This window comes from Macrotis lagotis, chromosome 1 (assembly GCF_037893015.1).
Source record: "Macrotis lagotis isolate mMagLag1 chromosome 1, bilby.v1.9.chrom.fasta, whole genome shotgun sequence".
Taxonomy (NCBI): domain Eukaryota; kingdom Metazoa; phylum Chordata; class Mammalia; order Peramelemorphia; family Peramelidae; genus Macrotis; species Macrotis lagotis.
Genome location: NC_133658.1, coordinates 764,042,611 through 764,070,028, shown reverse-complemented (window position 1 = coordinate 764,070,028; position 27,418 = coordinate 764,042,611). Strand labels below are relative to the sequence as shown.

The 27,418-nt window shown below is 34.6% G+C and overlaps 1 protein-coding gene across 5 annotated transcripts in view; it reads right to left on the bottom strand.

The window, feature by feature from the left end:
- DEUP1 (deuterosome assembly protein 1) overlaps positions 1–27,418 on the bottom strand; it is a 116,102-nt gene that overhangs the window by 16,387 nt on the left and 72,297 nt on the right. For 4 of the 5 annotated variants that reach the window (XM_074216445.1, XM_074216450.1, XM_074216448.1 and 1 more), the window contains 4 exons: positions 24,078–24,275; positions 22,501–22,587; positions 19,699–19,722; positions 6,946–7,145 (listed from right to left, as the gene is read on the bottom strand). In XM_074216445.1, the coding sequence (XP_074072546.1) occupies positions 6,946–7,145; positions 19,699–19,722; positions 22,501–22,587; positions 24,078–24,275 (509 nt within the window). The remainder of the gene's footprint in view (positions 1–6,945; positions 7,146–19,698; positions 19,723–22,500; positions 22,588–24,077; positions 24,276–27,418) is intronic. The other variant, XM_074216446.1, reaches the window with a different exon arrangement.

Genomic DNA, 27,418 nt, shown 5'->3' with positions numbered 1-27,418 from the left:
TTTAGTCCTTAATATTCATCCTTGCTGAGGTACTTGGACTAACTAGAATTAATTGAGCGACATCTACTTTCCAGTCTTCCACTGGTGATTTCAGGGCCCTTGAATATCTCAAACAACTCTTTCCCAATAGTGAATTTTACATGGTAATAATGTATTCAGTACATTTGAAATGCTGGTTCTTTTAAAAATCAGGTCACTGAAGAACAGGGAAATCAGACAAGGCATTAAAACAAATTTAATGAAACTTTCAACAACTGAAACTGGCAGGACACAAAGCTCAGCAGCAAAAATTGTGGTTCAAACTGCTTATTAAGATCATCTCCTGCTGAGTGGTTTGCATCTCATCTTGGCTTCTCTAGACCCTACTGTCTTGTTTTTTATTAGACACTTTTAACACATTCTTCTTTGCTTGGAAAGAAGGAAAGAACAATCTAAACTATCCCAAATTGTGTGGTTTTTGAACTGCACAGTAACAATCTTTTTAGTTTAAATAGTAATGCCTGGTGTTGTGATAGCAGTGTTTATCTGATGCTTTCCCAGATGTTTACAAACAAATAGCTATTTCTCTCCCCTACCCCCTGTACTTTATAAACAAGGTTCTGTGCATAAGGGACACTGATATTGGATGAATGCTATAGAGGTAGAAATCACAAGAATGATAACTGACTGGAAATGGAGACACGAGAGAATTCAGGTTAACTTTAGGATCATGAAGATAAAGTTAAAAAGAGGAGTATGCTTTTTTTTTTTAAAGTTAATGAATTCAATTTTAAACATGCTAAGTGTGTGATGTCTATGGGACATATTATTTAGGATTGTTATGTACTGGATGTCCCAAAAGTCTTAGTGTAGCTTTAAGGTATTCAAACTTAAAAGTTTTAACCTATTAAACATTTAAATTGTCTCATCCAGTATAGATTTGAAAGACTGAAATCTGCAGAGATATTTGAATTCTGATGTGTGACTGATGAGGTCACCAAGAGAGAATGCAGAAAGGGAGGGGCTAGAACAGAACCCTGAGGTTTACTCTTAAGGGGCATGATAAGACTAAGATGGAATCAAGCTGTGAAAGCTTGGAGAGGAGGGGATATTCAGGACAGACTGTGATGCATTTCATCATATCCTTTTTTTTTTTTGCCTCTGCTGGCTTCTTATTCTCCTAGAACCCATTGGACATGGGAGTCTCTCAATACTCTGTCATTGACTTCTCTTCCTTTTATCCTCTCTTTATAACCTCATCAACCACATAGCTTCTATACTGATCACTCTCAAATCTCTCTCTCAACTGGCTGGTGCCTTTGCTCAGAATAATATTTTAAAATATATAATATAAATATGTTAATATATAAATAAATATAAATAAAATTGCAAAAGAAGTCAGTTATACTGAAATATAATTGTTGACATATTAAAGAAACAAGTTCATAGACCCCAAGGTAAGAATTCCTGATTTGTAATTTCCTTTGAGAGATGTTTGTGTGTGTGTGTGTGTGTGTGTGTGTGTGTGTGTTTTTAGTTTCACTGGGCTTTGAGCCAGGTGAGACTTGACTTTCTCCAACACTTCTTAACTGTGTGCTCATGGACAAGTTAATGAATTTTTTTGAGCCTCAGTTTTCTCACTTATAAAATGAGGAAGGAGAGAAGGGGAGAGAAAGATGAGAGAGAGAGAGAGAGAGAGAGAGAGAGAGAGAGAGAGAGAGAGAGAGAGAGAGAGAGGAGAAAGAAGAGAGAGGGAGGAAGGGAAGGTGGAAGGAAGAGAAAGAGAAAGGGGGAGAGAGAAATGAGTTTGAGAAGGAGTGAGGGAGGAAGAGAGAGGAAGGAGGGGAGGAAGAAATGAGTGAGAGGGAAGGAGGGAGGAAGGGAGAGAGAAAGAACAGAAGAGAGAAATGAGAGGGAGGAAGAGAAGAGAGAAGAAAAGAGAGACACAGTCTTAAAAGTCAGAAAGACCTGAATTCAAATTGCACCAGGGTCTCTGTTGACTATTTTTATTTTTTTTTTGCAAGGCAAATGGGGTTAAGTGGCTTGCCCAAGGCCACACAGCTAGGTAGTTATTAAGTGTCTAAGCCTAGACTTGAACCCAGGTACTCCTGACTCCAAGGCCAGTGCTTTATCCACTACGCCACCTACCCACCCCTCTGTTGACTATTAACAAGTCACTTAACTTCTCAGTGACTCTGGCAATTCTAAGACTATTGGTTGCAGTGGAGGTATCAATCTGCAATGATGGAAGGAATTTCTTCACTAGGTGTTTCATTTCATACATGAGTGAAATTATGGGTATGCAAACAATGGGGGTAGTAATGCCACATCATGTGGCTCATGGGTTGTGATGGTTAAATTACTTTTAATCACCATGAAGATGTTAACCATTATTATTATTCTTTCAAGCATCATGCCTTTCTTTCGATTGCCAAGGCCACAAACATAGTAAAAAGGCTCATAATTACTACTCTTGGGACACTAGCAATGCTTTGCTAATTCATCATCCTGTCTATCTTCCTTCTATGGACTGTATTCTTCATACTGCTGTCAGATTTCCTTATTCACAAATTTGATTGTAATTCTACTCATAAACCTATTATTGACTCCCTCTTTCTATCACTCTCCACTAAATTCATTCACAGAGATTTCTTCCTCTGATATTTAAGTCTAGCACTACCTTACCTTTCTTTTTTAAAAACAAAATGAAAAGTATTTTATTTTCCCTGATTACATGTAAAAAAAGTTTTTAACGTATTTTAAAACTTTGAGTTCCAAGTTCTCTCTCTCTTCCTCCCTCCTCACTCCCCTCAGAAGGTGAGCAATTGGATATAAGTTATACATATGTAGTCATGCAAAATATAATAGTCCTGTTGTGACAGAAAACATAGACCAAAAAAAAAAACTCAAGAAAAATAAAGTTGAAAAAATGTGATTCAATCTGTATTCAGACAACTATCAATTCTTTGTCTGGGGATGGGATAGCATTTTTCATCTTAAATCCTTCAGTTATCTTGGATTATTGTTTTTCTGAAAATACCTAAGTCCTTCATAGTTAATCATCTTACAATATTGGTGGCACTTTGTACATAATATATTTCACTTTATTTGAGCTCATGTATGTTTTTCCAAAGCATTCCTGCTCATCATTTCTTATAGCACAATAGTATTTCACACAATTACATAGCACAATTTGTTCAACCATTCCCCAGCTGAGAGATATCTTCCCAATTTCCAACTCCCTGACACCATAAAAGTGCTGTTAAGTATTTATGGAAAACAGAGATCCTTTTCTTTTTTTTTTTATCTCTTTTTACACTGTTCAAAGCATATGCATGGTTTTATAGCCTTTTTTGGCATAGTTCCAAATTGCTCCAAAGAGTAGTTGAATCAGTCCACAACTCCACTAACAGAGTATCAATGTCTTATTCTTCCCAAATCCTCTCCAATATTTGTCATCCTCCTTTTCAGTCCTATTAACTAATCTAATGAGATAGAACCTCATTGTTTCAATTGTCATTCCTCCAATCAATAATGGTTTAGAGTACCTTCTCATAAGACTATAGATAGCTTTGTTTACTTTATCTGAAAACTGTTCATATCTCTTGGTTTCTTATCAATTGATGAATGGACCCTATTTTTATAAATTTGGCTCAGTTCTCTATATATTTGAGAAATGAGACATTTATCAGAGAAACTTGCTTCAATTTTTTTCAATTATGGTTGCTAAATGTCTTTTCCTCCATCCCATTCTTCCCCCCCCCATTTATTCTATTCACTTTCAAGTGTTTTGCTTCTGACTATTGCATCCTTCTCCCTTCTATCAGTCCCCCCCCCCCCACTCTTATCCATGTCCTCCCCTACTTTCCTGTTATGATTTCTATACCAATTGACTGTGGTTGTTATTCCTTCTTTGAGCCAATTCCGATGAGATTAAGGCTCACGCCCTCTCCAAACCTAGTTCCCCTATCTTTACCTCTATAGTTCCTTGTTCCTTTCTCTGTGTATTCCTCTTTCTCATTCCCTTAATTTTATTTTTTTAGATATCATCCCTTCATTTCAACTAATACCTCTGGCCTGGTCTGCTCAGATTTGGTCTGCACAGGCCTGGTCTGCTCAGGTTTGGTCTGCACAGGCCTGGTCTGCTCTGGCCTGGTCTGCTCTGGCCTGGTCTGCACCGGCCTGGTCTGCACTGGGCAGTTTCCTGTTGATTATCTAAGTTGTCTATGGCTGGAAAATTATTTTATCCCCTTCTTTTGTGGTTTCTGCTGCTTCAGGAATTGTCATGTGGCATTATTTAAAGACATTCAGAAGGATTCAGAGAGCTCAGGCAAGGAACTACCTTTTTTCCTCTACCACCTTGACTCCACCTCTTTTTCCCCTACCTCTCTGTCTACTACCTTTATAAATTTTATTTCTCACTAATAATAAAGGACTAATTACCACAGGAGTCTCTAGAGTGTGGTAGAAAGAGGGCAGGATTTGGGATTAGAGTACCTGAGATTTAACCAGAATCTATTACTACCTATTTGATTTTGGGAGAGGTACCTAATTTCTTTGGTTCTTAAGTTTCCTCAGTCCTTTAATGTCCCTTCCAGCCCTAAATCTACCAGCTAATGTCCTATACTTCCACTTTGCAAATTTGTTCATGCTGTTCTCTATGCCTGTAATACATTTCCTCCCAGCCTTACCTATTAAAATCCTTATCATCTTTTAATACATCTTTCAATGATGCCTTCCCTGATTTTCCCAGTCAGAAAATGGTATTTTCCAGTTCAAGCTTCTCTTAACACTTTATATTTTTCTTATATAAATATCATATTCTATTTTATGTTATAGTGATCTGTATGTTTATGTATATAAGCATGAATAATGTTTATATACATACATACATATATATATGTATATATGTTATATATCTTGTTGCTAGATAATGTTTTTTGGAGAGAGGAATTCCAGCAACCACAAATTCAACAAATATTTAACTGTGTATTTTATATAGAATACTGCTGTAGGTATAGGGGATTACAGAAAGATTAAATAAGAGCCTTTCATGGTGCTCATAATCTAGTAGACAATATCTTCTACATGCTTATATTTCTACTGATGCTTAACATACTGCTCTATACATAGCAAATGATTGATAGATAGGTGTTAAATTGACTTGAAAGAATCAGAAAAGAATAATTGGGTAGGTAACTGGATATATTTACTTGCCAAGAAATCAGTTATTTTTCAGTCATCTTGTACATATCTGTTTACACTGAACACAAAGTCTATATTCCAAATGTTATTTGTTCCAAGGCTAACTGTTAAGTGTTTTTTAAAGATAAAATATCTGTCTTGATTTATTCTTTGCCCTTTTTACTCAATGAATTGAAGATTTCACCCTTTGCTAACATCATCATTTGCTACTTTCTTCCTATAACCTCGTTTATTATATAATACTTCTCCAGATTTTTTCTTTTTTTTTTTTTTAGGTTTTTTCAAGGCAAATGGGGTTAAGTGGCTTGCCCAAGGCCACACAGCTAGGCTAATTATTAAGTGTCTGAGACCGGATTTGAACCCAGGTACTCCTGACTCCAGGGCTGGTGCTTTATCTACTGCTCCACCTAGCTGCCCCTCTCCAGATTCTTATATTGAGTTTGAGACACTTTATGGGTTCATGCCTTCTCAAACTGTGACTTGTGAGCCTCCCTATCCCCCAACCCTCTCAGCTCACAAGTCCAAGTCCAATGCTGCAGGGCCAGTGATGTTTTCTGGTGGTCATATGATGCTGCTCCCTATAGGCATTGTGCCTCTGCCCATTATTGGATGTTTTCTGGCCCTGTTGGTTCCTTATTGCAGTGTCTGCTGAGTTGCATTTTTGTTACCATCTATTAGTCTTCAGCTATTCTATCTTTTCAGGCTATTTGCTGTTCTCTGCTACAATGTACTGGGGTTGTATCTTTAGTCTGACTTGTCCTGGGGCATGAAACTCTTACAGTTGCAAGCAGCCTGGTAGCCAAAACAACAACAACAAAAAAACCCCAACAAAACAACATCAGAAGCTTTTTATATTGGATTATGTTTGTTTTGTGTTTTGATTTTTGACTGACTGGACTCTTTTGTTGTCATTCAAATTGCCAGGTCCAGTCAAGTATTGGACTTGGATTTAGGAAATGCCTTTTAACTCATGTCAGATCCATTATCAGTCTTCATTTCCTCAACAATTTGGGGGGCTTTGTCCCACCTCAAATTTGGAAGGGAGCTATATAGGTGTGATGATACTTCCCTTAGCTTCCACTTTTCTCTTATGGTTGCCAAACACTACAGTCTTGGGGCAAGAACAAAAGAGATGGTAGAAGTCTCAGGGCTATTGTCTATCTTAATTCTTTTGTTCTTAATTCTTACTTTTATTATGCATTCTTGCCAGTACCAGAATCACTCATCTTTATTTACCCTTTCTTCTAGGAACAAACATCGGCCTTCAACCTCCATAAACTGTTAGGAGTTTTGGAGTCATGGTACCTCCCTCAAACTCTGGCTCTAACAACTTAGAACCTGTGTGATATCAAACAAGTCATTGGTTCTCTTTGGGCCTCAGTTTCTTCATCTACAAGGTGAGTTTGGAATAGATGACCTCTAAGTCTTCTAGTTCTAAATCTGGGATCCTAAGAGCTAGAAAAGTATAATATCTGCTATAGTAATATTTTAGTTCCTAAGGTGAATGAATAAAAATATGGTTTGAATTCTTTAAAATTAAATTTAACATTTTAGCTTGTCTATGAAAAATGTATATTGCATATTCAATTTAAAATGCATACCTGGGGCAGCTAGGTGGCACAGTGGATAGAGCACTGGCCTTGGAGTCAGGAGTACCTGAGTTCAAATCCTGCCTCAGCCACTTAGCTTGTGTGGCCTTGGGCAAGCCACTTAACCCCATTGCCTTGCAAAAAAAAAAAAACTAAAAACAAAAATGCATACCTATCTTCATTTTCTTTCATCTTTATTTGGGCTTGATAGGCTTGTCTTACTGTTTCATCATAAGCATTTGGATTAGTCCATGAAGATTTTTCATTAGCCTGAAGTTTGGCAAGATCACTTCGGAGTCTTTCATTCTCATATTCCAGTTTGTTAATAGAAGCTGTATACCTTGAATGTTCCTTGTTACAGTAATCTACATTCTGAGGATGAAAATAAAATAGATGATTTTTTTATTAGTAGTTTATATTTTCTTTAAAGTTAGTTTAGTATATTGGCAAGTAAATATTAAAAACCCAATTCAAAAGGCTTTATTCTTATAAATCATCTGAAGACTTCATTCCCCATTTCCCCATGGAGTATATATGTATAAGTGTTGCCCATTAATTTGTTCTTTCTATATCAAAGCTGTTGCCCAAATAATTTTATTGAATATTTATTTACCATATGAATTTATATAGCATAAGAGTGATAGGCAAAGAAAACCTTACAGATTGTTCATAGACCTTTATTGTCACAATATAATCCATGATTCTCTAACTCACTCTGCTCAGCTGCCCTCCTTCCTTTAACACTATAACCAGAAGACCTCAATTCATACTTTACATTTTCTAATTTCACAGTGTCCTGACATTATCCCTTATTTTTTTTTTTTACTGCTGTCTCAAATGAACAGATGGCCCTTATTCTCAACACCAACTCATTTTTTTTCCTCTCCACTCTAGCAGATTGTTTACAGAATCATCCCTTTGATTCTTTCACCATCTATTAGCTCCTCCTTTGCCATCTACAAATAGGCCTAAGGCCTCACCATCCCTACAAAGCCCCTCCCTTGACCCTTGACCCTTGAAACAAGAGATGATATGAGACTTCAGTGAGATAACAGATATAAAGCACTTTGTAAACCCATAAAAGTTCTAGTTGTTGCAATAACAAGTCTACAGTCACCAAATCTTTAGGTTAGTGATGTCTTCTTTCCCTGAGTTTCTACTTTACTCCTGAGAAATTCAAACATTATTTAAAGAGCAAAACAAAAAGAAATGTGCTGACAAATGGTTATTAAGGACAAGAATATCTCTGGGGGGAAGTATTTGTACATTTTTAAACTTAATTTGCATTAGTACCATTTTTTTAAAGTCTAGATAATCAACAAAGCCATAAACCAAGTTTTGATTTGAGGTTGTTCAGAAAGGGCTCTAGCATGTCCCTGCCTCAAGCTGACATCCTCTCTTTTTCTAAACAAGTTTCTTGTAAAAGTTGTCTACATTTGTTATCTATTACAATTCCTCTTCTCTCATTCACTTTTCATCCCTTTGCAGTAGGACTTCTGACTCAACTGAAATTGCTCTCTTACCAATGGTTTCTTAGCTGACAAAAAAAAAATCTGTTGGCATTTTCTCAGTCCTCATTCTTCTTGACCTCTCTACAGCATTTGCTACCATTGACCACTTTGTTATCCTGTGTATTCGGAGCTTTATTAATGCTACTTTTTCTTGGTTCTTCTCTTATCCATACTATTCCTTCTCTATCTCCCAAGCATATCATGCCCATTAACTCTTACCCCAAAGCTCCTTCCTGATCACTTTTCTCTTCCCTTGCTCTTTCCCCAGGTGACTTTAGCACCTCCCATGGATTTAATATCTCTGTGTAGCTGAGTTCCAATTTATATATCCAATTTCATTTCTTTTCTCAGCTCCAATCCTGCTTGAACATTGGCCTGTTGAACTTGATGTCCCCAAAGCATCTCAAACTGTAACATTATCTTTCCTCTTAAAAAATTATTCTTCAACTTACCTTTATCTATCAAGGGTATTAGCATTCTCCTAGTCAACTTGTTTCACAAACTCAGTGTCATTCTGGATTAATTTGATTCCTTACTCTCCCTTATTCCATAAATCCAATCAGTTGCCAAATTTTACTGTGTCTACTCTTACAAGACCTCTCAAATCTGTCATTCTCCAGTTGCAATGCTCTTCATTCACAGTATCAATCACCAGTTCAGGTCCTCACCACTTTCATCTGAACTATTATTGCTTATGCCTCCTAAATGGCTTCCCTGTGAAAGTCTCTTCTTTCCAACTTATCTGCCACTGTCAGAGTCTTTTTCTTAAAGTAAAAATATGACTAGATCACTTCCCACTACTCAATAAAACTCTATGCCTCCCCATTACCTCTAAAATAAAATATAAAGCACTTGAATCTCTTAACTTGTCCCCAAAATACCTTCCCAGTCTATTTATAATTCTGGGCATCTGTTTGTGTGTTCCTAGCACGGTGCCCTAGCAAATAGCAATCATTTAATAAACAATCCAATCTAAATGGTCTTTTCACAGTACAGATAAAACATTTCTATGCTTCTGCACACAGGCTGTCTGTCATGCTTGTAAAATATCCCCTCCACAGTTTTCCTAACTGTTCAAGTACCTTCTTCTAATGAAAATGCAAGGATCTGTTCCCCTAGAAATGCTTTTTATCTATTTTTGTATGGACCTACAGACATACAATTTGTAGAATGCAGGGACTTTGTGGATAGGGACTACTTTCACTTTTTGTTTTTGTATTCCCAGCAACTAAAATGGTGCCTAGCTTATTGCAGGACCTTAATGTTTGTTGATTGGTTTATTAAACACACACTAAAACAGTAAAAATTAAGATATTGATAAGATTCTTGGAATTTAGAGAAAAAATTGGCCTGAATTAAGTTGAGTTTAAATGCAGCATATACACTCAATGGGGTATAGACATCTAGAGTAAAAACGAGAGAAGGGGGACAGAGGGAAGGATGGGGATGTGAGTGATGGAGGAGAGGGTGATCCATGTGGGAGAGTGGTCATATAAAACACATTTTTACTTTTTGCAAGGGGCTGGGATTGGGTGGCCTGTTTGGGACCACGGGGCTGGGTGGTTGCTGGGCCTTAGGGGTGGTATGTGGACTTGGGGTCTCTTGGCTCCAGGGTTGGTGATCAGTTTGCTGCATCACTCAGCTACCTTACAACACATTTAAGAGGAGGGACAGAGTGAAAGGAGAGAGAGAAAACATAGTGTATCATAGTGGGGAAGTATGAATGGAAGGAGCTGCAATCGGCAATGGCAATGATGGAAAAATATGAAGTAGCTTTCGTGATGGACTTATCATAAAGAATGTGATCCACTCGTGACAGAGCTGATGGTGTTGGAACACAGACTGAAGCACATTTTTTTTTCTCTCTTTACTTTATTTCTCATGAGGGTCTATACTTTTTTTTGGGGGGGGGAAGAGTATTATGTTTACTCTTAAACAAGAATATTTTAGTGATGTATAAAAACATCATTTATATAAAAATAAAAATAAATTTATATATTAAAAAGAACTGCATCCCCCCCCAAAAGATGAATTTAAATGTTTTCAAGCTCTACATTCAATAATATACATCTGAAAAATTCTCATTATTAAATGCCTTCTCAAGCTAACAGAGTTGAAAAAAACTTCAGAGCATTCATATCAACCCATTTTTTAGCCATGGAAACTGAGGACCAGGGATATTAAGTAATTTGCCCAAGATGATGTAATTAACTAGTGACAAAACTAATCAGAACTTGATCCTCTGTTTGCAGTTTAGCAGCTTCTTCCACAGTGCTCACTGCTGCCATCTGTCTCTTAACTCCAGAAACTTTAGGATAATACTTAGGGATTTCATGAGAGTTTCTATTTTAGTAGAAAAAAAGAAAGTAAATAATAAAGCCCTTTTTGAAACAGGCTCTTGCAATCTTGTTTATAAGAATAGGAATAATTCGTTAAAATATACCAATGACAATCTCTTTTTGAATGAAATTCCATAAGTTTAGAACAGCAGTTCTCAAATATTTTAGTCCCAAGACCCCAAAGAGCTTTAGTTTTATGTGAATTCTATCTATCGATATTTACTAAATTAGAAATTAAACTATTAATATTATGAAGATAATTTTGGCCTCATGGACCCCATGAAAGGATCTTGGGAACCACAAGTTTAGAATGTCCTTCTTTCAAATATAAACCTTGAGAACCAACTTCAAACAATGTAAAGAATTTTAGATAATCACTGATGGAAGGGACTTCAGAATCATTTTCAGTCTCATATATTAAAGAGGAGGACCTGAGTCCTAGAGAAATTAAATATCTGCTCAAGGTCAAACAGACAATAAGGAACAGAGTCAGGATTCAAACACAAGTCTTCTGTCTCTTGCTACATAGGAATAAAGATCTTTTAATTTCAGTTGTTATGTATCTAATATATGTAATAGAATTTTGGGGAATTACAAATTGGAAAAACAATGATTAGCCCTACTCTTATCTACTATACAATGTGTATATACACTATATATTAAATATATACAAATAATTATGAAATAGGCTAGAAATGTATTTAGGAATATAAAAGCAATGCAGAACATCTGGTTTATTGGGGTTCACTAGAAATAACAATACCTGAGGAGGTTCATAAAGAGTCTATTTTGATTTATATATTTTGTTTGTTTATATGTAATCTAATACTGTCATTTGAGAAGCAATATAAAGACAAATATCAGTAGAAATATATTTAATCTAAAATTTTATGATGCTCCCCCCCCTTTCAATTTTCTTTTATAGAGGTCTTAGATTCTTTTACTGTAATTGTGATATAATGAGTAACTTGTGTGGGCATTCAGAAAATGTTTAATTAGTTTTCTATTTTCATCTGAAGTAAATTAACCTTGAGGATACTTTCTTGCAGATGAAAACTCTTCTTAAAAATGAATAATTTGGAAGAGTTTGCATACTTCCAAGCTTAGGAAATGATTTTTTCAATGGAAAGGAAATTTCACTAAAAAACATTATTTTAAATTGTGAGGCTAAAGGCTTTTTGGACCTCAGCAATTGTTTGATTTATCAAGATATAGATGAAAGATATATTTGTATCCATGTTGGGCTAGTAAAAATTAAATGCAGGAGTCCTGAGACACCAGGAATAGAGATGAATCAACTAGCAAAAGGAGACAAGAGTATAGTCAGATGATGGATGCAGTGTCAACAAAGGGAATATCCAAGAGAAGAAGCAATGTACCAAAATATGAAACAAAAATGGGACTACTATACCCATCTAAATACTGAATTTATAAAATTTTATAGGGATTTTGCTAAGATGACTTTCTTGAGCTCATACAGCAAATTCGTTGCAGAGTTCATATTGGAATCCATTTCTCTTCATTTCTTATATGTTATTTCAATTATTCTAAACTGTCTCTTGAATCAAGGAGAAAAGGAGCTGATGGGAGAAGCTAGGTCAAGAGAAGTGTCAGAATAAGGGAAGGGTCCACGAAACCTGGAAAATACTGACAGTAGGTTAAACTGATTTACTTCTTTTTGGGTACAATTTGGCAAATCATCTGCTCTCTCTCTCTCTTACATAAGATCATTGTTTGCAAAATGTGCTTATTTTGATTTCTTAAAATGGCAATATAATGGGACCAGTACAATATTTCTGACTTCTCACTTTAAAAAAGACAAAATTGCTTATCATTAGATTATAGTACATCTGCTTCAATATATTTTTTTTTTACAAAATTTGTCTTTCATAAAGAAGTCTATTGAAAGATCTGATTTGAGAATGTCTTGTAAAACATTAGTAATTATACTTAAAATAAGGTACCTGCCAATATTAATTTGTATAGTACTTTTTGATTTACTGTTCAATTGAAAGAAAAAGCCTGGTCTATAATTATTTTTTTTTAATCCATGACTTTTGATCTAGTCATCATTATGGTAACTAAGAATGATTATTACAATGATGAGTAAAAATCAGAGATTTTCCAATGTACCTTTAATGGTGCTAAGTAAAATCAGCAAGAATAAGAAAGGAAATGTATGTATTATAGAATACCAATTATAAATGAGGCAATCTAATACAATGAAAAACTGAAAAAGAACTGGTCATGCTACCTTGGTTTGATGATGACTGCCACTGAAGGGATGCCATCCATTTCACTTTTAGATAGTTCCTCCTAGTTTTGGCCTCTAGAGTCAAATAGAGCAAATTTCATCCCTCTTCAAAATGACTGCTCTTCAAGACACCTACCATGTCCTTCTAAAGCCTTCTATTCTCCAAATTAAAAATCTCAGTTCCTTTAACCAGTCTTTAAGTCTTTGATCATTCTAGTTGTTGTCCAGATTTTTGATGTGTTTTTTAAAATGTAGAACTCAGCAGCATGAACATAACACTTCATATATGTTCTCATTAGGGTCTATTAATGTGGCCTAAGATGTCATTAGTTTATGTGACTTCCATATGACATGTTGACTCATATTAAGATTGCAGGCCACCAAAATCTCCACATCACCTTCCAGTATACAACTGTCTAATCACAATCTTTTATATTATCCCTATTTAATTTCACCAATTATATCTAGCCCAAGGCATTAACCTGTCAAAACCTTTTAGAATTCTAATGCTGTTATCCAGTGTGTTGGCTATTATTCCCATCCCAGTCCTAGTTTTGGGGTCATTTGTAAGTACTACCAAATGCCATTTACATGATTTATCAAAAACCATCCCCAAATCCTACATTTTGATAGCTCACTGTGGCTTGGAAGTTGGTTTGTGTTTGTGGTGGTGATGGGTCTTGCCAATAGAACACAAGATTTGGCAGGTTCTAGCATGCTGGAGTGATTTCATTAGGGTCCCAGCAACTGACTCTATCAACTGTGTTAGGACCAACCTAGCTGAGTATGGTAAAGTTCAATCACTAGTAGACTGGCTATGGCAATCTATGAAACAAAGTTTCCGTGTTTAGACCTCTTCCATTCCTACAAAAATGTTGATATGGGCAGCTAAGTTGTGCAGTGGATAGAGCATTGGCCTCAGAGTCAGGAGTTTGAATTCAGCCTCAGACACTTGCCACTTACTAGCTGTGTAACCTTGGGTAAGTCACTTAACCCTGATTGCCTCTCATCCATCATATCAGGCCACTGGACCCATTGGAGGGGAAAGTGAAGCTGATGACTTAGAAGAACACCCCTCACTCAAACCCAATTCATGTGTTTGTCATGGCATCACCTCCCTTGATATGGTCTTTTTTCAGAATGAAGGACAAACATCATCATCATCTGTATCAGTGTTGATGTGGAGGTGGGATGGGGCACAGGAGGTGCTAAGAATAACACAATTTTTAAAATCTAAAAACACTCATTTAACTATTGGTACTCTAGAATAGATCAGATCCTCATCCAATGATTAAGAATTGCACTTAATATGGGGAAACTGAAATATATTAATATTTACATTTTTGCAATAAAAATCTAAGCACACATATACAAAGAAGTATAAATATGCACATATATATATATATATATATATATATATATATATATATATATAATTTGTGGTCAAATAGAAAAATGGCTCACTGATTCTCTTTGGAGAAGTAAAGGAACTGCAGGCTTAGGTCTGTTTTAATATTTGACCAGAGGTAATTAAAGACCACATTTTCAGGTATAGTGTCATCTAATTCCATAGTACTCATAATTAGCATAAGAACTCTAATTCTAAATCTATGATTCTGTGATGCAATTCTTACCCTTTGAATCATTCTTTAATATTCAATGAATTTAGTGCAAAGTGAGCATGGGATAGAGAGCAATACTTTACTGGAAAATATGACAGAACTAAGAACAGAAGTAAGCAGACTACAAAGAAGTTTTAACCTTATAAATAATATTTTCTTTATGAAAGGCAGTGTCATGAGCAAGGAAGCCAAATATGATATATAGCCTGCTGGATGTGGAATTAGAAGAACCTGTTTTTGAATCCTACCTCAGATGCTTAATAGCTAAGTGATATTGTCTAGTTACAACTTCTGTTAGCTTTTGATTTCTTATGTGTAAAACGGGGATGAGAGAACCTTCTTCATAGAGCTGCTGTATCAAGTGAGATAATATATGTAGAGTTCTTTGAAAACCTTAAGGCACTATTTAAATGTTAGCTATTGTTATTAAGTGGATGGTGTTAAATAATTCATGCATAATATATAAAGATTGACTATGTATTTTTAAAACTCAATTTTATTTTACTTTCAGTTCCAAATTTTCTTCCTACCTCTTAACTTTCCCCAACCTGTTGAGAAAACAAGAAAAACAAAATCTTTACAAATATAGTCTCACAAAACAAATTTCTGAATCATCCATGTCTACCCCAAAAAAGGAAAAGAAAATATGCCTCAGTATCTTAAACTGAAAAGAAATGGTTACTGCATAGGAGTCATTTTTTTTTCAATTGACCATCTCTATATACAGACCCTTAACTTATTGGAAAAGATAAAAATTAATTTCGAATTAAAATAAAGATATGTCCTATTTAAACAAGCTGTTTATGACAGGAAAATTAATAGAAAGGAAGATACTGACATGCACTATCATCATGTCACTGATGTAAAAAAACAGCCACAACAAGGAGGCCAAAATAGCTTAGGAAATGTCTCAGTAAATGAATTTTGTTCAAACAAAAGGATGGAGCATCAGATCCAGAGTTGGAAGGCACCATGGGGGTCAACTAGTGCAACCCTTTCATTTTTCAGATGAAGAACTCAGGTCTAGAAGAATTAAATGACTTGCTCCAAGTCATTTCTGTAACAGAAATAGCATTTAAACAGTTTGACTGTTTGACTCCAAAGTCAGTTCTTTACAAGAACAACACTGGCTTAGAAATATGAATTTATTTGCAGAACCTTAAGGAGAGGGCTGGGATGATGGAAGATTATGAGCAATGTTGCTTCATAAAACTAAAAGATGTGATATCAAGAAGAATGACTTGGCCAAAAACTTATTAGCACAAGCATTTAAAGACAAAATTGGAAGCTTGCCAATAGGCAGACCAAAAAATGGACTCTGAATGAGGAAGTGAAAATCATATTAAAGACTGAAGAAGAATTTAACTCAACCAAATATGCACTGGGAGGTCTGTGCTAGAGATCAGAACATTTTGAATCAAACAACAAGCATTTTTAAATTCTTATTACCAGGCTAAGGTTAAGGACCTAAATTAAAAGAGGGAAAAGTCCGTGGTCTCAAGTAGCTTATATTCTTAAGTATTGTGAAATAAGTACATAATATATTTTAAAGGGAAGATGTCAAATGATTGGAAAAATCTATGGACAATATTACTATGAAAAAAGATGAGGAGGAATAGCAATGCATTCTAATAATAACAGTAATTAGCCTTTCTATATTGCCTTAAAGTTTGAAAAGCACTTGGATATATACCAAAGTAAAACATTCCATAGAAATTATTTTGTGTATGTTTGTATGTATATATATATATATATATAATATATGTTATATATTATATATATATAACACTATACACTTAAAGAAAATATGAGAAAGGAAAAGTTTAGGCTTTCACAAATTATATTCTATAGGAGACCATATCTTCTCAGAAACACAACTGACTGAAAGGAACAGAGAATACAAAATTTAACTGTTTACTGCTGATAAACTGTTAAAGGCCTTTGAATCAATAGAGCAAAATTAGACTAAAAAGTTCTCACCTTCAGCAGGATCCCTTGTTATTAAAATAAATAAGATTCCTTGTTAGAAATAAAAAAAGATATAACTTTGTCTTGATTATTAATATCAGGCAAAACAGAAAAAAAGGGAGAGACAGGTTCATCAAAGAACAACATCCAGAAGAAAATCTAAATAGAAGGTCTCTACAATAAGACTGCTTCTGTTTGCTATTTGTATGAAGCATTAGAACATTGAAAAGTCTCTAATGATATTCATAATCCCTTAAGAATTTGGTTTAGGGGCAGTTAGGTGGTGCAGTGGATAGAGCACCAGCCCTGGAGTCAGGAGTACCTGAGTTCAAATCTGGCCTCAGACATTTAATATGTAAGTATTTATGATAAGCAAAATGGACAAGTCATAGGTGTGTATAAACAAACACATATATGTATATATGCATACATTTATATATATATATTTTTTTTTTTTTTGCAAGGCAGTGGGGTTAAGTGACTTGCCCAAAGTCACACAGCTAAGGAAATAGTAAGTGTCTGAGCCAGATTTGCACCAAGGTCCTCTAGGACCTGTGCTCTATCTACTGCACCACCTAGCTGCCTCTAGAGAAAGTTGATTTCTAAAAACAAATATGAATGTCTCACTTTATCAACAATCATTGAGTGGTGGTGTCATCCTGGAGGGGAATATATTCACATGCTTTGTGGAGATCTTAGCATAATTGATAAGGCACAAGGGTGCTCCTTCCATGACCTCCTAGACATCCCTTTTAGGGATGTCTGATATCCATCTCCATCCTGAGTTAAGGGCTGCTCCCTTGATGGACAAGCCAGAAGTAGTTTTTTTCAGATTCTGCCTTCTGATAGTGTCATTGTATAAAAATCCCTCTCCAAAACTCCATTTTGCCCAGTTTGGTAACTGGGCCTCCACTCATGTAAGCATAATCTGTAAGCACAGATAAATTTTTATAAACATGTATGTTAATCTAATTCTTTTTGTTCTTTCTTGTGACCAATCTCTAGAGGTTAATGCCTTCTTTAGGGATATCCGTTTCATATATACATATATATATATATATATATATATATATATATATATATATATATAGTGTGTATTTGTGTATAATTATACTCATGCAGAGATATATGTTTATATATGTATATATGTATTTGTGTATAAATATATACATGTACATATATATGTTCATATATATGAATATTAAATCTTGGACAGATGGTGCAGATTAACAATAAGCTGGATCAAGAATTATATAAGAGGAAGTGAGAATTTGGAAAAAATCATATAGCACTTTTATTGACCCACAAACCTCTCCCTAAAACAAAATCCATTTTTGGCATTAATATTCTTCCAATGATGTATATGCCTGTGATTCATGTAATATATAATCTTCACAGGCAAAGTTGTGCATGATCCAAAAGGCAATGGAGGCATAGACTACGCAAAATATTACCAGTGATGAATTGTATACAAGAAACAATATACAAGATATCACTGGGGGGGATAGCAGATGGGTAGTCTAATTAGTATATAATGTTAAGACATTGAAAGACTATCCCCTTGCAAGTTGGGTGGAGTCTCACTCCTATAGATTATTTATGGAATAGCATAAACAGGAGTCTTATAGAATGAGAAAGTTTGTATAGGTTAAGATCTTCAATGTTGGAGAGAATATCTAGATTCTTGATATTACAATTCCATTGATTACTAGGACAAGATCATAGACTTGGAGCATGAAGATGCCTTAGAGATCTTGTGGTTCAAAAATGGTATTTTATTGATGAATATTTTGAAATCCAAAGGGGCTAAACAAGGTTACACAAATATTAAATATCATGGTTAGAATTAGAAAACAAGGAAATCTTGGGAGTTTTTCTACAATACCCTGACACTTCAAAGTAGTGAAATAGACATAGAAATTTATTTCATTTTCTTTGAGAATATAATTAGTCTGAACTCAGCTTTCTTATCTTTAACTTTGAATTGTTTTGTAGTTGTTTGATGAATATATATATATATATACATATATATATATATACATATTTGCAAACTATAAATTTACAGAAGTAAATACACCAGTATTTTTGATGAATTCTTTTATAGGCTTAAGAGGTTCTATTTTATTTTAGTATTTCTTTATAATAAAAACTCTTCAGAATAGCTTTTCATGTGGTTTTAGTACCCAAATAATTTTAGTTGATTTCTTCAAAATGGCAAAGAAATGTCCCTGTTCTAGAAATGTCAAAAATGACCTCAATGTTTATTAATTAGGACTAACTAGGGAGAAGACCAGTTTGAATAAGTGAATAAAATAAAAATGAAATGAAGCTTCATTGCTGACAAAATGCTGCCTAGCACTAGTTCTAATGAATGACTTGTAATTAGCACAACAAGCATATTTATATGAATTATTAACATGTAAATTAACATGTAAATATATATTTTTTTAACAGAAGTAAAGGCGTATACTTAAATAGTTTAACCCTTGACATCTTGCCATATTATTAATTTGCTTAGCAATAGCTTTATCGTCACTGGAACAGAAACCAACCTAGCTACTGCCCAAATTACTGCAAATTGTGAATTCAGTAAGATATGAATTATTAATGAGTTCTTACTGCATCTTTCTTAACTAATGAAAAGTTAAGAGATAATAGTATTTTGTACGCATAATCATAAAAAAAGATACTGTTATCATGAACTTGGTTTTGTCTAGGTTATCTGCCAACAGTGAGTAAGTAAAGCCAGAAAAGAGAAAATTTGTACAATAGGCATATGGACCAATCTACATGGCAGCAGTTGGTTCTATTACTTTTCTAAGATCTCTCTTAGACATGAAGCAAAACTGTTGATTGTTGACTACAACTACATTCCCCATAGGTAAATGGGACTACACTAAGCTGTTGAATAGCTAATGTCTTACAACTTAGAGCAGTGTTGCTTAGTTCCTCTATGATAGATTTGGCATTTTTGATTTCTCTCACCAAAATATAAATATACAGATGGTTACAGATAATTTGACAGAATACTTTTGTTTTTTCAAGGCAATGGGGTTAAGTGGCTTGCCCAAGGCCTCACAGCTAGGTAATTATTAAGTGTCTGAGGCTGGATTTGAACTCAGGTACTCCTGACTCCAGGGCTGGTGCTCTATCCACTGTGCCACCTAGCTGCCCTGGCAGAATACTTTTTAAAGTTACTTTATCACATATAGTTATATAAAAATGACCTACCTTAGCATCAGTAACTTCACTTGTCTAGAACCAGAAAAATATGACATAATTATTACCTAAATAATAACCAACTATCACATATTTTAGATGACTTAAAAATAACCATAAAAATATTTTGACTCTCTCATTTTTATAGGAGTTAAAATTTTCAACCATAATGTTTGATTCTTTAGTTCTTTCCATTTAATAATTCTAATTACTTTCACAAAGGAATAAATATAAAGTTACATTATTTTTTTAACACAGAAAAGAGAAAGTGTTTAAAATTTTTGTTCACCCATTTTCATTTCAGGGTACAAAAGAAATAAAATACAGAGGCTTTCCTCTCAAGCAGTTTACAATCTTGTCGGAAAGACTTAATATGAGTAATACAACAATGACCAAGAAAATATAAATGATAATTATAAGCTAAATTATTAAGAGGATATGAGATTTGATTGTTTTTTTTCCTCTAGTCTCTTCCATGGCAAGGATAATGTCCTCCATTGATTTTTTATTTATGTGATATTAGATAGTAGTGATATCAATCAATTAAGTCTATCAGCAAGTATATTTCATTTTTGTCATAAATATATATGTCATAAATATATTTGTCATAGGCATGGTGAGATGATACAAAAGAACTATTAAGCATGGTCTCTTATGATCTCTACCCTTGGTGATCTTTCAGTCATGCTAGAGGATAAAGATGGATATATGTACAACTATTAATTATAGAAAAATAAAAGCCTGCATAAAATAAGTACTAAATTATATAGCATAGACTAACTACTAGAGAAGTTCAGAGAAAGAAGAGATAAATAAGGGTTACACTAATCATCCTAGATTTCATGGAGAAGGTCATATGATTTATATGGAAGTGTGAGAAGATTTAGAAAAAGCAAAGGCATGGAGGTAGGAATGAATACTGACCATGTTCAGGACAATCAAAAGACCCATGTTACTAAATTAAATAACGGCTTGTGTTTCATAGTGGAGGGAAAAAAGCCTGGATGGTTTGGGTTGAAGTCAACTTCCTGAGACATTAGGTCCGAGAGAGTTGAAATGATATGTCAAATATTTAAGAAAGATTAACCTTGTAGGGTAAATACAAGAAGGGCTGAAAAAGGAAAGAAATTAAAAACAAAGAAACCAGGTAGGGAAGCTGTTGTGGTAATTCAGTTGTAAACGATAAAGTTGATAAATGATAAAGGTTCTAGCAGTATGGAGAGGAAAATACAAATTTAATACTTGCAAAGCAAGTTACTGTTTGCAAGGCCTTTTCACACCCATTACTTCATTTGATCCTTACAATAACCATAATAGTTGTGGAGGGCTGAAAAAAATGATCTTTCTTTTACAAACTAGGAAGCTGAGACTCAGAAAAGTTATAGGATTGTCCCAGCATCTCAGGGTCAGAACCCAGGTCTCTTGAATGAGTCTGGTGCTCTTTCCAGCTGGAAAGGTGAGCCAGTTTAGATTGGGAAGAAAATGAGTTTTGCTAGGAACTTGTAATGTGGCAATGGACTTCCGGGGTGGGGGGATATCCTATGGACAAGCTGGAGATGTGAATTTGGAATGTAAGTGAAAGTGGCATAGACTTAAACCCTTACTGGATCTCTGTTCTCTGAGGAAAGAGAAAGAGAAGCAGAGATCCAAGAATTAAATCTTAGTAACACTCAACATTTATATGTAGTAGTGCTTTACAGTCACAAAATGCTTTGACATATATATGATCTCATTTGATACTCATAACAAACCCATCGAGCAGTGAGTCTTGCCATGGAGGAGAAGAAAGAGGAGGTCAAAAAGAGGAAATAAAAGAATAATTGGAGAGAAAAGGAGGAGTCTTGCTAAAGTGGAGGATCATAGAAGTCAAAAGTGTCAAGTGTTAAGAAGTCAGTTTAAGACTGGTTACTGCCATTGTGATGCTAGGGCATATTTCCTAAGGGGATGCACATTTCTAGGTGGGTCTTGGTGTGGTGCTGGTCTTTCATTCTAGAAGAGCATCATGACTTCAGGGATTTAAGGAAGGAGATGCTGTGCAAAGTGATCAGTCTTATTTTCTCCTCCTGAGCCATTTGGGTCCAGGGGCGGATAAGGATCAGAACAACTTGAGATGACCCTGGTGCAGTAGGAGACCTAGGCATACTAAATTTTTCCAGGGTCTCAGTTTGACTGAGGCCTAACAAAATTTAAAAAAAAGGTCTTTTACCTAATCAAAAAAAAATCAATCTAGGAGGGATCTTCAGGGTTTCTGGCCAAGATGGAAACAATTGTTTTCTTTCACTGAGCCCCTAAGGGTCTTCTTTTCTCAGATTGATTTTTAGGGGGGGTATTAGACTATTAACTAATTAATTGTTAATTAATTAATAATTAATTAATCATTACTCATTAAGTAATACTGAGAACTATAAAAATATTGCAAACAAAAATTTCTCTTTAATACCACAAAGAGGCTTCCTTCATTGGGTTTCAAGATCAACAAGAACCTTAGAAGGCAGCAATAAATGAAATGAGGCATCCTTAGCTGTTATCTTTGCTATAGAAACCTCAAAGGCGTACTACTCAGAGCTCTGCAATTCTCTTCTTAGACCAGAAGTGCAGTCTTGAAGAGAATAAGGAAGATGGTGGTAAGGAAGGTTCTTTCTTCTCCTTGACTGGAAACCATGAGTCTCCCAACCCACAAAGGAAAAACAAGCTCAATAAGGGTTAAGACCCAAATTTTAATCACCGCTTCTGATAACTTATAGCTCTACAGAATGTTTACAGATAGATGTAATTACAATGAAGAACTACCGTATGGCGCTTTTAATAAATTACCAGGTATCTTCCAGTCTCCAAATCTCCCATCATTCCTTTCAGATGTGTATTTTCTGATCTGACAACTTTATATCTCATATCTGACAACTGAAACAAGAATAATATACCCTTTAGGGTTCTCCTGTTACATTCTTAACAAATTTACCCTGTGCCCTACTTTTAGAATTTCACTGGTTCCTGTTTTACCCTCTTTTTCCTGATTAATTCTATAATCAAAATCAAATTTTCACAAGAATTTTCTCTATTACTCTTCTAGTCTAAACTTTCTATAGTTCACATCTCTTTTTTAATGTATGTGAATCATGGAAAAGCACAGTGATGTGTTGAAAAAGACAATGGATTTGGAATCAAAGGACATGGGTCCAAATCCTGGTTTTGTTATTTATTACCAATGCAACTAAGACTAATTATTCACTCTCATGAGTGAAATGAGAATGTTGGTCTAAATATCTTCTAAGGTTTCATCCTGCTTTAATTCTGTGAACTAATAAAAGTCATCTTACCCTCAGGGCTACATTATTCCCAACTTCCAAGTTCCTCATCAAATTTTAATAGAATCTTATCAATCAAAATTCTAAACTACTGTTCCTCTGACATTTTTGTAATTATTTCTTTCGTGCTTATTTTGAGAATTTTATTCCTTAATTTGAATTATTTTCTTTCATACTTTAGAGAAATGACTATTATTTACCACCCAATTTTTAAAATCTATTTTTCTTCATATAATGTCACAACGTTGTCATCTTCTATTGCTTTCAACAGTATTGGATTGCTTCACTAAAATCTATTTCAAAGCAAATAGATACACTCAAGGATAATTGACTATGTTATTAGTAACATAAACCTTCCTCTTTGGACTGCATTCTATTTTCCCAATTTGTTCAAACTTTGACAATTATAATAGGGTGATCCTTCAGCTGCTGAATTTGGGGAAACACTTAGAGAAAACTGAATTTCCATTATGTCCCTCCAAACTGAGAGTAAGTAAGGAATTGAAAGGAATTGAAAATTCAATTTAAGTAAATAACATTTGGTATTTACCACAACATTAATAGTTAATTGTGGAATAGAAACAGTGGAATTTTAAAATTATCTGGTGTCCTTGAGCATCACGCTGTATACTCATAGGATATTAAATAATTCTTAACCAATTTTCACATTTAAAATGTGTGTGGCAAAACAAACAAAAAAACAAAAAACACTCTCAAGGAGTGTGGGAGAAAGAGAAGGGGGGAATATCCTAAGAAAAATCCAATATTAAATGGATTTTTTTAAAGTTATATTTTAATAAATAAGTGGATAGAGAAATCAAACTCAACAAATTTTTGAATACAACTACAGGAGGTAAACAAAGGATTGATTATATATTAGTGGATTTAATTAAATTGTTTTGTACTGGTGCTTTGTGTTCCAAGATCTTTTTTGACTGCATCTGGCATTATTCCACAAAGCTTTCATATTATAATATCAGTATTAGAATTAATAGTATAAAATTAAATGTCCTTATTAGTTAATAATGAATTCTAATATTTGTGAGGGAGGAAAGTGACCTAAAGAGACCCTGAGATTTTGCATACCTGTTGTTTTGCTAACATTTTTTCTTTTATCTCTAACTCCATTTTTAACTGTTTTTCCAGAAGAGCGGCTTTCTTCATGATAGTTGCTATAGTGATCTCCTTCTGATGAAGCTCTTCTGTCAGGTCAGAGATTTCACTCCTCATTCTTTCCTGCTCAGAGCTGGGGGATTGTTCTTCCTGATAAAGATTGTTTCTTATCTGTAGCAGATGTGTTCAAGAAAAGAAAGAATACAATGGGTTTGTGTTTTAATGCATTACATTGATTTTCATGTTCTCATTCTGATAAACTAGATTTAAATGTATATTAACTTGTGTTTCTCAATTTAAAAGAATTACCTTCATTTAAAGATTAATTTATAAGATATAATACTCAACTCTCCATAATCTAGATGTTGATTCCCTACACACAAAGATTTTTCATCCTGAACTAACTTTTCTCCAGACTCTTAACAACCCCCTTCTTATTTTATTTAGCTTCCATAGGCATAAGGTCTGTGGACACAAGGTTTGGGGGCTATTTGCAGCCCAACCCTTGGTCCATTATATAGTTCAAATCACTAGACCAACACCAGAAAATCCCAACTATAGTGAGAATAAAGGAGAGTGAAGAGGCCAAGAGAAGGTTTAAAAATTTCTGGGAGATAGAATAAGAAAAGAAAAAACAGGCAATTATTAAGCCTGTAGTGCCAGGCACTGTGTTAAGTGCTTTAAAAATATCATCTCATTTTTATGAGGAAAAATAAAAAAATGAAAAAGAAGCTAAATGATAGCAGTGGTGAAACTGGAAAAAATAAATTAATCAAATTTCATTATTCCCTTTGGCCTTATGAAGGATAATGATATCTCTCCCTGGGAAAAAATATACATGAGGAAACATTCAATAAGTCCCAGGAAAAGAAAAAGAAAAAAGAAAAAAAAAAAACCTCTGCCATGGCCATTTCTTCCTATTCAATCAACTTGTAAAGAACAACAGTAGAAAAGGGAGAGAACTAATTTTTACTATGTACCTCACTAATAAAAATATTTAATTTTTTTGAATTTACCTTAGGACATTTGTTTTTAAAATTAAATATTTAAGTTATAAAATGGAATTCATTATTCAAGTTATTTATTTTCCTAATAAGGGGATCTTGAAGTAACTTCCTCTACTGCAAAATTACTTTCTAAATAAGATTAATATACTTGAGCTCCAAAAGTCTTTAGTTATCATTAAAAATGCTTATTTGAGAATGAATAACTTAGAACAGTTGTATTTTGAGAATTGAGATTAGAAATAAAACATTACAGAAAGCTTTTCATTGGCTTATCTTTGAGAGAATACAAATTCACTATCAGTTACTTCATGGAAGAAAGAGCTATTTTTATACAATTCATTTGTTACCTTTTCCAGCCTACCATTGCATTATCTAGTATTCTCCAAGAGACTATAAAGGGATTTCAACTTGACAATCTTTGCCTCAATAACATCTTATATTATCCTAAGTTTTAGTTTCCTACTTAATTCTATTAAAGAAAGAATCAGGTTACTCACATGTGAATTTACTTAGTCCCCCCTTTACTATAAGACATTTTTACAATATTCCAGCAGTATTTATTTTTTAAAATTTCATTCTGCCACATTTTAAAAGTTTAGTAAATCTGTTGACATTTAACTTTTTAAGGAGTCAAAACTATATGTTGGGGACATCTAGGTGGTGCGAGGTGGTGATAGAGCTAGAGTTAGGAGGACCTGAATTCAAAACTGACTTCAGGTACTTAGTAACTGTGTGACCTTGGGCAAGTCATTTACTCTTGATTGCCTCTCCTTATAAAATAAAAACTCAAACTATGTGCAGTGGAGCATGGAGAACAAGGAGCAATAGAGAGATATGATTGAGAGAAATGGGTATTGGGATATCACCAACAGTGATTTTTGCCAGAAAATAGCATAAATGATACCATTTAGGAGATCAGAGAATCAGAGAATTGGGTTGTAGGGAATCTTAGAAACTATCCAATTAAAACTCACACTTGAAAAAAAAATCAAATCAAATCACAAATCAAGCAAATTGCCAGGCTGTCAAGTCAAGCCCATGGTCCTATAATTTGAAGAACTTGAATAGTTTGCCTGCCTTCAGTTTTACAACATTTCTCTCATCGTTACTATTTAAAAATCCCTACCAATAATTTAGGGATAATATTCACCAGTTTTGGGGTTTTCTTTGCACCATGGGATGCAATAGGGTTTGGGTACCTAAGCCATAGGATTAAGAGATTAGTTCAGGACTATCACTTTACAGAAGAAAGCTATTGTATGAATTGGAGAAGCCTACAACACAGAGGGCAAACCTTCTCCAATATTCTCAAACACTTTCAGTATTTAAGAAAATCATCATTCTGTAGCCAGCCTAATAATGTGACTCTACCTTTTGGGAGGCTGATTTTATGATAAGCACACCATCTCATGGCCAAACTGTATTTCAAACCCCCCAGAACTGCTGCTACAAATTGAAGCAGACTTTTTCTTTCTTTCTTTTTTTTTCCTGTTTTTTCTTTCACAGCAAGACTTATATGGAAATGTGTGTTTGCATTGCTTGCCTTCTCAATTGGGGGAGGGAGAGGAATAGGAAGGAGAGAATTAGAACTCAAAATCTGGGAAAAAAGGATGTTAAAATTATTTTAACATGTAATTGAAGGTAAAAAGGAACTTGTACTCTAATGGCCTAAGACAAAGATTTCAGTAGAATCTTCCTTCTGATATTAGTGCTAAATCAAAGCTATGCTAGGTCTTTTAAAATTAATTTTTTTAACAATGCCAGTTGAAATCATAAAACATGTCATATCATGCCTTATCAAAGGTCAGAAATTAGGTTTTTGTAAACCCATGGATAAAAGTTCATCTCTGTTTTATCAATCAATTGATTACTCTTTCATCAGAAACTGCTAAGTGCCATGCACTGTGACGGGCACTGGGAATATGTGTACGAAGGAGTCAATCCCTCCTCTTCAGGAGAAGAGCTCCGTCCGAAGCATTCTGAGTTTAGAGGGAGGGCATAGTGGTGACACAAGTTGCACTGGTGCAAATCTGTTACAAAAGCAACATAAATCTAATAAATATAAGGTAGTCAGGGAGGAAGGGTCTTGGCCACTGAGAGGATTGGGAAAGGCTTTTAACTAGGAGGTGGGGCAGAGGTGTGGAGGGAAGTAGAGCCAGGGCTCTGGGTGAGGAACTGAGAGCAGGAGGTTGGGCAGGGAACAAGTACCATGAGGCTGGAGAGAATGTGAATCGTTACCAAAGGCTAACAGAGAATGGAAGTGCATCTCATGGGTGAATGGTTTATGTCCACATCCTGAGGGTTATG